Source organism: Entelurus aequoreus, linkage group LG27, assembly GCF_033978785.1.
Source record: "Entelurus aequoreus isolate RoL-2023_Sb linkage group LG27, RoL_Eaeq_v1.1, whole genome shotgun sequence".
Classification (NCBI taxonomy): Eukaryota; Metazoa; Chordata; class Actinopteri; order Syngnathiformes; family Syngnathidae; genus Entelurus; species Entelurus aequoreus.
The window spans coordinates 7091324-7103404 of NC_084757.1; the positions used below are offsets into that span (position 1 = coordinate 7091324).

Sequence of the window (12081 nt, forward strand, 5' to 3'; positions counted from 1 at the left end):
TCAACCACTTTAAGGTCCCTGTAACTCCCAAACAATTTGCCATTGTATTTGATGCCATTCCAACGGGTGTTGTTATGTTGTACTCATCTCCTCTTTCTGCTGTAAAAATGGTGAATGATCCACTTGACACTCCTGTGGGGAAACTTTGCTTTGATCAGAAAAATAACAGAAAAATCCGCAGCTTATTCCAAAATGATTGTGTGTCTGTCTCCTATGTAATTGCGCTCTGGAATAATATTGTGAATGACATCTGCTGGGTCAAAACATGGTCCCTTCCTAACAGGTATTTACTTACCAACAAAGTCAAAGAGATATCTTTTAAAATCATTCCTGGTTATTACCCTGTAAAGACTGTGATGGTTAGATACAAGAAGGACATTGATGTTACCTGCACCTTATGTAACATGCATGGTGCACCTTATGTTACCTGCACCTTATGTAACATGCATCCAGAGACTGTTTACCAGCTGTTTTGGACTTGGAAAGCACTCCATCACTATGGCAGGCATCTGTCGCTTCATCCTGGACAATATTCATGACAAATTTGTGCTTTGTTTTAAAGATGTGATATTTGGTTTTACACTATATGAACAAAAATTTGAAAAGGAATTTTACCTTTGCAACCTCATTATACTATTGGCTACATTTTATATTCATAAATGTAAGTTTCTCAATACCCGACCTGTCTTTTGTGCCTTTAAAAAAAGAGTTAGAAGTGTACATTAAGACACTCTCTACCTCTAGCAACCAGAAAGCTGTGAAGACGATTATGCTGTGTTCCAAATTTGAGTTGTTTACTGAAATTGAGTGAGCCTATGGCTTTGCACTTTGTTTATATTATATATATGTTTTTTTGCATTCTATTTTAGTTACTTTGAATTTATAACCCCCTGGCGCTGCTTTGTATTGTTTTTGTACTGTTTTGTACTACTTTTGTACTTATTTGATTGTTGAAATGTATAAATAAAACTTAAAAAAAAAAAAAAAGAAAGAAAATAAAGTGATCCTCGTGTAAAATTGGAGCCTCCATGTTTGTTATTGTGTACTTTTATACAGCAAAGGCGGTGTCACGCCGATTGTCTTCCATTACAAAAACCTTCCTAGCCCCAATTTACTTCCGGGGTCATTTCCGCTTACGTCATTTCCTCTTACTGCCCGTCGCTGGGTTTTTTTATTTTTATAATATAATCATTGAATCGATAAATCCAAATCTCCTGAAAATGGTGGTGTCACTGAATGATATTCGTCTTTATCTTTCCCAGGGGACTTATGTCAAACACCAGCAGGCTTCGAAACATTTCAAGTGGAGTGTTAGGGCCGCTGCTGCGAACTTCTGTCTTCGTGGTAACCTGCAAAAAATATTAATTAATATATAATACTGTTAAATGTCTGTACTTTAAATCAACATTATTGTTGAAACCGTTTCACTAATATTAATTAATATATAATACTGTTAAATGTCCGTACTACTTTAAATCAACATTATTGTTGAAACCGTTTCACTAATATTAATTAATATATAATACTGTTAAATGTCTGTACTTGAAATCAACATTATTGTTGAAACCATTTCACTAATATTAATGAATATATAATACTGTTAAATGTCTGTACTACTTTAAATCAACATTATTGTTGAAACCGTTTCACTAATATTAATGAATATATAATACTGTTAAATGTCTGTACTTGAAATCAACATTATTGTTGAAAGCATTTCACTACAATATTGTGTGTGTGTAGAAGAGGTCGTGTACCATGGCAACAGAAGGGTCATTTGGACAGAGGAGGAGAAAGTGGCTGTGTTAACCGAAGCCCATGCAGGCCATTTTGGAGCACGGAGGATGCAAGCGAAGATTGCTCCCCGGTTTTATTGGCGGTCCATCACACAGGACACATTGGATTGGGTAAGCAAGCTCCTAGAAGGAAGATATTTGCTTTTCATTTTTATTTTGAGTTGAAACACTCAGGTTAGTAGTTGGTAGTAGGTCGCAAAGTGTTGTGGAATCAAATCAATATGTTTCCCTTTATTACTGCTTTTAGGTGCGCACATGTCCTGACTGCCAGCGCTTTGAAAAGTGAAAGACCGAGGCGCCTGAGCTGAAGCCCGTCAAGGTGGTATCACCTTGGTACTTGGTTGGTGAGTGGCTTTATTCACACATCCCTCACCTTTTCACGCACAACTATACAAAAACTCAGTCCACATTCAAATATTTGCTAAACTGAGAACTGGAATTCATGCTCTAGGTGTGGACCTCTTTGGACCTGTGAAAAAGTCGTCTAAGGGGAACAGATATTGTCTCACTTTGACCCATTATTTCACCAAGTGGGTTGAAGCAAGAACATTCCCAAAAAAGACAGCAGCCAATGTGAAGGAGGTATTCTTTATATTTTGGTGTTTCACTTACCCACTAAAGATATATATATATATATATATATATATATATATATATATATATATATATATATATATATATATATATATATATATATATATATATATATATATATATATATATATATATATATATATATATATATATATATATATATATATATATATATACACACAATTCTATTGTAATTATTAGTTGTACTAATATAATTTCTGTGGTGCCCCACAGGCCTTGAGGGACATTTTCTTTACTCATGGTTTGCCTGAAGTTATCCTCACTGACCAGGGCACGGAATTCAAGAAGGAGGTAACTAAATGGTGGTCTTTGACTATTGTACTCTAGGATTGTAATTCAGTCTGAATGTACTCACATGCTTGAATGCAATATTGAATTCTAACCACAACGTTACTGGTCAAATGTTTCATGATTGTCATATTGGTGATGACCAAGCCAGAACTCATTCCCTTGATGTTACAGAGTTATGGAGCTTCTTCCAAACAATATGGTTAGTCTGGAGACCCTGGATGGAAAGCCCAAGCATATGATGACCCCGTATGCATCACTGAAACCTCTGCGCCCGAGTATGTCAAACTGAATGCTGTTTACAGGCATTTTTGTTCAGAGATCTTAATATCCCTCCCCTGTATCATAATATGTATAATAAATTATATATATATATATATATATATATATATATATATATATATATATATATATATATATATATATATATATATATATGTATATATATATATATATATATATATATATATATATATATATATATATATATATATATATATATATGTATATATATATATATATATATATATATATATATATATATATATATATATATATATATATATATATATATATATATATATATATTATATATATATATATAATAAATGCTGACTTCATCATCGGAGGAGGAAACTGAGGTACTTTTTCAGAAAAAAAGTGTTAATGTGTCCATACATGTAGCTTTCTAACTATTTGTATGATTGACACATGTCCAGTGTCATTGTTTCACGGACCATACATATGCTGGCCCCGCATCACCCTGGAAAAAGGAGCTGCACCCCGACCAGAAACAACTGGTGAGCAGGTTTCAAATTGAGTAAAATGTTGACATTGGAGCCAGTATATGATTAAAAATATATACATTTATTGCTTTGTGAAGTGGCCAAGGTTATCTTCAAGTCGGGTAATGTCAAATTTTCTCATGAACAGCTTGAGTATGTTTTGGCCTGCGATCGTCCAGCTATGGAACTGATCGTTAAAGAGGGAGGGGTGTGTTTAACCCGAGAAGAGTTTTGGTCTCTGGGGTTGTCCAGAGACATGGACTCCACGGTCAGTACTGTAACTGTTATGTTTGTTTCACTTGACTGCTTATTCCATGGATATGTATAACTTTGTTACATCTGTAATGTGATGACAGATTGGAAATGTTTGCCTCCAGCTGCTTCAGGAAGCTGCTCAGAGACATGTAGGATTTCTTAGAGCTGCACAACCGAGGCTCTCATTGTTAAATCTGCTCTAGCTGGACATGCAGTCAATCCGGCGTTGGTGGTGTGTCCTTCTAATGGAGCGCTTTGGCATTGAAGGGTAGGACAACTTCTTGAAATATCTCATGTATTGTTTATCATGATTAGTAACTGCCTGTGATGAGGTGGCGACTTGTCCAGGGTGTACCCTGCCTTCCGCCCGAATGCAGCTGAGATAAGCTACAGCGACCCCAAAAAGGGACAAGCGGTAGAAAATGGATGGATGGATGGATGGATTAGTAACTGTAATCTGAAGAGCTTTTCTTCAATTTCCCCAAAGGCCTGGCCAGAGGTTCTGTTATTGGACAGACAAGGCGAGCGGCCTATTGCAGGGCATTCTTCAGCCAGTCTTTAGGGCAGGGGTCACCAACCTTTTTGAAAGCAAGAGCTACTTCTTGGGTACTGATTCATGCGAAGGGCTACCAGTTTGATACACACTTCAATAAATTGCCAGAAATAGCCAATTTGCTCAATTTACCTTCAACTCTATGTTATTATTAATAATTAATGACAATTAAATTTTGAAACATAGTTTATCTTCAATTTCGACTCTTTAAAATTCCAAATTCAACCGAAAAAAAGAAGAGAAAAACTAGCTAATTCGAATCTTTTTGAAAAAATTAAAAAAATAATTTATGGAACATCATTAGTAATTTTTCCTGATTAAGATTAATTTTAGAATTTTGATGTCATGTTTTAAATAGGTTAAAATCCAATCCACACTTTGTTAGAATATATAACAAATTGGACCAAGCTATATTTCTAACAAAGACAAATCATTATTTCTTCTAGATTTTCCAGAACAAAAATTTTAAAAGAAATTCAAAAGACTTTGAAATAAGATTTAAATTTGATTCTACAGATTTTGTAGATTTGCCAGAATAATTTTTTTGAATTTTAATCATAATAAGTTTGAAGAAATACTTCACAAATATTCTTCGTCGAAAAAACAGAAGCTAAAATGAAGAATTAAATTAAAATGTATTTATTATTCTTTACAATAAAAAAATTTTTTTTACTTGAACATTGATTTAAATTGTCAGGAAAGAAGAGGAAGGAATTTAAAAGGTAAAAAGGTATATGTGTTTAAAAATCCTAAAATCATTTTTAGGGTTGTATTTTTTCTCTAAAATTGTCTTTCTGAAAGTTATAAGAAGCAAAGTAAAAAAATTAATGAATTTATTTAAACAAGTGAAGACCAAGTCTTTAAAATATTTTCTTGGATTTTCAAATTCTATTTGAGTTTTGTCTCTCTTAGAATTAAAAATGTCAGGCAAAGCGAGACCAGCTTGCTAGTAAATAAATAAAATTTAAAAAATAGAGGCATCTCACTGGTAAGTGCTGCTATTTGAGCTATTTTTAGAACAGGCCAGCGGGCTACTCATCTGGTCCTTACGGGCTACCTGGTGCCCGCGTTGGTGACCCCTGCTTTAGGGTATCCAGAAAGTCAGTCCAGGCCATCGACTGCGTCATCAAAGATGAACTGAATACAGTACTGGTATGCCATGACACAAAAGTGAATAAATTGTATCATACCTATGTTGCTCCATAAAAAAAATGATTGGAGAAATATGTAAGCTGGGGGAAAAATAACTGGTTCAAAAATAATAATCTAATAACCTTTATTGGTTTGTACCTTGATGTGGTTTAAGAGCTTTTCACTACAACATGTCTACTTCTGAGGTGACCACCACTTGTGATTATAATTGACGCTTTGTCCTTTATCTGTGTTCCCCATTCTTTAGGTGCAGCTCGCGCAATGTTTGTCCTTTATCTGTGTTCCCCATTCTTTAGGTGCAGCTCGCGCAATGTTTGTCCTTTATCTGTGTTCCCCATTCTTTAGGTGCAGCTCACGCAATGTTTGTCCTTTATCTGTGTTCCCCATTCTTTAGGTGCAGCTCGCGCAATGTTTGTCCTTTATCTGTGTTCCCCATTCTTTAGGTGCAGCTCGCGCAATGTTTGTCCTTTATCTGTGTTCCCCATTCTTTAGGTGCAGCTCACACAATGTTTGTCCTTTATCTGTGTTCCCCATTCTTTAGGTGCAGCTCGCGCAATGTTTGTCCTTTATCTGTGTTCCCCATTCTTTAGGTGCAGCTCACGCAATGTTTGTCCTTTATCTGTGTTCCCCATTCTTTAGGTGCAGCTCGCGCAATGTTTGTCCTTTATCTGTGTTCCCCATTCTTTAGGTGCAGCTCGCGCAATGTTTGTCCTTTATCTGTGTTCCCCATTCTTTAGGTGCAGCTCACGCAATGTTTGTCCTTTATCTGTGTTCCCCATTCTTTAGGTGCAGCTCACACAATGTTTGTCCTTTATCTGTGTTCCCCATTCTTTAGGTGCAGCTCGCGCAATGTTTGTCCTTTATCTGTGTTCCCCATTCTTTAGGTGCAGCTCGCGCAATGTTTGTCCTTTATCTGTGTTCCCCATTCTTTAGGTGCAGCTCGCGCAATGTTTGTCCTTTATCTGTGTTCCCCATTCTTTAGGTGCAGCTCGCGCAATGTTTGTCCTTTATCTGTGTTCCCCATTCTTTAGGTGCAGCTCACGCAATGTTTGTCCTTTATCTGTGTTCCCCATTCTTTAGGTGCAGCTCGCGCAATGTTTGTCCTTTATCTGTGTTCCCCATTCTTTAGGTGCAGCTCGCGCAATGTTTGTCCTTTATCTGTGTTCCCCATTCTTTAGGTGCAGCTCACGCAATGTTTGTCCTTTATCTGTGTTCCCCATTCTTTAGGTGCAGCTCGCGCAATGTTTGTCCTTTATCTGTGTTCCCCATTCTTTAGGTGCAGCTCACGCAATGTTTGTCCTTTATCTGTGTTCCCCATTCTTTAGGTGCAGCTCACGCAATGTTTGTCCTTTATCTGTGTTCCCCATTCTTTAGGTGTAGCTCACGCAATGTTTGTCCTTTATCTGTGTTCCCCATTCTTTAGGTGCAGCTCACGCAATGTTTGTCCTTTATCTGTGTTCCCCATTCTTTAGGTGCAGCTCACGCAATGTTTGTCCTTTATCTGTGTTCCCCATTCTTTAGGTGCAGCTCGCGCAATGTTTGTCCTTTATCTGTGTTCCCCATTCTTTAGGTGCAGCTCACGCAATGTTTGTCCTTTATCTGTGTTCCCCATTCTTTAGGTGCAGCTCGCGCAATGTTTGTCCTTTATCTGTGTTCCCCATTCTTTAGGTGCAGCTCGCGCAATGTTTGTCCTTTATCTGTGTTCCCCATTCTTTAGGTGCAGCTCGCGCAATGTTTGTCCTTTATCTGTGTTCCCCATTCTTTAGGTGCAGCTCGCACAATGTTTGTCCTTTATCTGTGTTCCCCATTCTTTAGGTGCAGCTCGCGCAATGTTTGTCCTTTATCTGTGTTCCCCATTCTTTAGGTGCAGCTCACGCAATGTTTGTCCTTTATCTGTGTTCCCCATTCTTTAGGTGCAGCTCACACAATGTTTGTCCTTTATCTGTGTTCCCCATTCTTTAGGTGCAGCTCGCGCAATGTTTGTCCTTTATCTGTGTTCCCCATTCTTTAGGTGCAGCTCGCGCAATGTTTGTCCTTTATCTGTGTTCCCCATTCTTTAGGTGCAGCTCGCGCAATGTTTGTCCTTTATCTGTGTTCCCCATTCTTTAGGTGCAGCTCGCGCAATGTTTGTCCTTTATCTGTGTTCCCCATTCTTTAGGTGCAGCTCGCGCAATGTTTGTCCTTTATCTGTGTTCCCCATTCTTTAGGTGCAGCTCGCGCAATGTTTGTCCTTTATCTGTGTTCCCCATTCTTTAGGTGCAGCTCACGCAATGTTTGTCCTTTATCTGTGTTCCCCATTCTTTAGGTGCAGCTCACGCAATGTTTGTCCTTTATCTGTGTTCCCCATTCTTTAGGTGCAGCTCGCGCAATGTTTGGAACAAAACATTTGTAAACAATAAAAAAACATTTTACATTGCAGTTTTTTGCCTCATTTTAAAGTCTTGAAGAAATACCCAAGGTTTTTGTTTATTATTATGTTCTTATTCTAAATATTGTCGTTTGTCTGACCACGGGTCATCTGACTTCACTGAGGTACATATGTGCACATAAATGTCATTTTAATTTAGTTCACTTAGACAGAGAACTAAAAAAAAACTGAATTTAACGAATACATTTAGTTTTAATAAAGTTTAATAATGTTGATTGATAATTAATTAACTTATTGTACACCGTTATTAATTTCCGCATATGTCCACGAGTCAAATGTGCAGTCAGGAATATCCTCAAATTAATTTGTCAGATTAATACTTGTCCGATTAATACAGACGTTTTGTTAACGCTGTATTATTAAAAAGAGTCAAAGGAAGTGCTATCGATCGCTGTCAAAGACGTAAGAGGAAATGACCCCGGAAGTAAATGGGGGGTAGGAAGGTTTTTGTAATGGGAAGAAAATTGGCGCGACAGCGGCATATATAAAAACCTCCGCTCCACTCAACGTGTCACCACTTCAGCTCTTAGGGCCTTCAAAATAAGAGCTCAGGGCGTATACTGTATAACAGCTTATAACAGGAAGTTCCATCCATCCACCTCATCACAGATAGAACAGGAACTTAACATCACAAAATGAAAGAGCCTCCGCCCCCCTTCCTTCTTTCTTTGTGGACACGCCTACTTTGTTCATGTTCACATTCATAACGTGTCTTTATGAAGAATGACTACATAACATTAAAGTAGAAAATGTCAATGAAACATACATTTGACGTCGGGGAACACAACTGAAGATGTGTTGTACTGGTGGCACCACGTGATTAGTTGTACTGGTGGCACCACATGATTAGTTGTACTGGTGGCACCACGTGATTAGTTGTACTGGTGGCACCACGTGATTAGTTGTACTGGTGGCACCACGTGATTAGTTGTACTGGTGGCACCACATGATTAGTTGTACTGGTGGCACCACGTGATTAGTTGTACTGGTGGCACCACGTGATTAGTTGTACTGGTGGCACCACATGATTAGTTGTACTGGTGGCACCACGTGATTAGTTGTACTGGTGGCACCACATGATTAGTTGTACTGGTGGCACCACGTGATTAGTTGTACTGGTGGCACCACGTGATTAGTTGTACTGGTGGCACCACATGATTAGTTGTACTGGTGGCACCACGTGATTAGTTGTACTGGTGGCACCACGTGATTAGTTGTACTGGTGGCACCACGTGATTAGTTGTACTGGTGGCACCACGTGATTAGTTGTACTGGTGGCACCACGTGATTAGTGGCAAACTCCAAGAGGACATCTCCAACCCCATTTCAATTGTTATGCTGAATATCTTTAACAACTAGTCCTATTAAGAATCCTAGTTATAACATTCTCTTTTTACTTCATAATATCAACATTTATTTACATTCAGATGGTCACACATTCTGTTATTTATTAAGTTTTTTGTTATTTATTCTTTGAAATTAAGCATTCATTCATTCATTCATTCATTCATTCATGTATTATTCTCAACATGTATATATAAGTGTTACATTGTTTTTATTGTACACAGTAGTCATTTTCTACCTTTAAGTACTTATTACTATGATGATTACTGTTAATAAGTGAAGGGAAAGCAGGTGCCTTGCCCAAAGACACATCGGTTCGTACATCCGCACGCACGCTCATTATACAAACATACTGTATACACATACTGTACATATACATTCACTGTACAAACACACACATACACATACTGTACATATACATTCACTGTACAAACACACATATACATATACTGTACATATACATTCACTGTACAAACACACATATACACATACTGTACATATTCATTCACTGTACAAGCACACATATACACATACTGTACATATACATTCACTGTACAAACATACATATACACATACATGTACATATACATTCACTGTACAAACATACATATACACATACTGTACATATACATTCACTGTACACACATATACACATACTGTACATATACATTCACTGTACAAGCACACATATACACATACATGTACATATACATTCACTGTACAAACATACATATACACATACATGTACATATACATTCACTGTACAAACACACACATACACATACTGTACATATACATTCACTGTACAAACATACATATACACATACTGTACATATACATTCACTGTACAAACACACATATACACATACTGTACATATACATTCACTGTACAAACATACATATACACATACTGTACATATACAAGTACATATGCACACATACACTCATGCACATAATCAGGTTTCATCAAACATATATTAACGTTGTTGCCCTAGGGTAAACTGGGTATAACACATGGCACACTGACAAAGCTTAACTTAAAGTTACTATAACAATCTACAAGGTTAATGTAGGTTGCTTCTCTTTCTTCCCCTCCATTTTTCTGCATTCTTTCGTACCTCAAGTTATCATGACGTATATGTATTGTTGCATTTGAACAATTGTATTGTTGATAATAAAGGTAAAGTATTGGTATTGTTTATTATCAATAGTGATATTTCTATTGGTATTCGTATTGCTCCATTTTTAGTGTAATAATGCTCATTGTCATTTCTGTATTTTTTTTTATTTCACTAACTGCTTACTTGCTATCACTTTTACTATCATATTTGTACATGTCCTATTTGCTGATGTTGCTCTATTGTTGTTGTGGTTGTTGTTGTTGTGTTTGCTGTTGTTGTTGTTGTTGTTGTTGTTGTTGTTGTTGTTGTTGTTGTTGTCTCTCTGTCTAATCCCCCTCTTGTCCCCACAATTCCCCCCTCTGTCTTCCTTTTTCTCTCTTTCTATCCCCTCCTGCTCCGGCCCGGCTGCACCAAATGATAATATAAATACATTTAATAAAGTCAAATACAAATAAGGCAACAAGAGAAGTATCCTACACTTCTCTTTTGTAAAGTCAATGTGAACAGCCGATATGGGCATCTACATCTACATCTACATCTACATCTACATCTACATCTACATCAACATCTACATCTACATCTACATCTACATCTACATCAACATCTACATCTACATCTACATCTACATCTACATCTACATCTACATCAACATCTACATCAACATCTACATCTACATCTACATCTACATCAACATCTACATCTACATCTACATCTACATCAACATCAACATCAACATCTACATCAACATCTACATCTACATCAACATCAACATCTACACCTACATCAACATCAACATCTACACCTACATCTACATCTACATCAACATCAACATCAACATCAACATCAACATCTGCATCTGCATCTACATCTGCATCTACATCTACATCTGCATCTACATCTACATCAACATCTACATCAACTATATGATCATCTACATCTACATCTACATCAACATCTACATCTACATCTACATCAACATCAACATCTACATCTACATCTGCATCTGCATCTGCATCAGCATCTACATCTACATCAACATCAACATCTACATCTACATCAACATAATCTACATCTACATCTGCATCTACATCTACATCAACATCTACATCTACATCATCATCTACATCTACATCAACATCTACATCTACATCTACATCAACATCTACATCTACTATATGATCATCTACATCTACATCTACATCAACATCTACATCTACATCTACTATATGATCATCTACATCAACTATATGATCATCTACATCAACATCTACATCTACATCAACATCTACATCTACATCATCATCTACATCTACATCTGCATCTACATCTACATCAACATCAACATCAACATATATAGCGGTATAGCTCGGTTGGTAGAGCGGCCGTGCCAGCAACTTGAGGGTTGCAGGTTCGATCCCCGCTTCCGCCATCCTAGTCACTGCCGTTGTGTCCTTGGGCAAGACACTTTACCCACCTGCTCCCAGTGCCACCCACACTGGTTTGAATGTAACTTAGATATTGGGTTTCACTATGTAAAGCGCTTTGAGTCACTTGAGAAAAAGCGCTATATAAATGTAATTCACTTCACACTTCACATCTACATCAACATCTACATCTACTATATGATCATCTACATCAACTATATGATCATCTACATCAACATCTACATCTACATCTACATCAACATCTACATCTACATCAACATCTACATCTACTATATGATCATCTACATCAACTATATGAT

At 37.0% G+C, this 12081-nt stretch overlaps 1 protein-coding gene across 1 annotated transcript in view; it reads right to left on the reverse strand.

Moving 5' to 3' along the window:
• Nucleotides 1-2243: 2243 nt before the first annotated feature.
• Nucleotides 2244-12081, reverse strand: part of LOC133644082 (collagen alpha-2(IX) chain-like) — a 27935-nt gene continuing 18097 nt past the window's right edge. The window contains exons 10-11 of the mRNA XM_062038405.1: nucleotides 2623-2673; nucleotides 2244-2265 (exon numbers count right to left, since the gene is read on the reverse strand). Coding sequence (XP_061894389.1) covers nucleotides 2244-2265; nucleotides 2623-2673 — 73 coding nt within the window. The remainder of the gene's footprint in view (nucleotides 2266-2622; nucleotides 2674-12081) is intronic.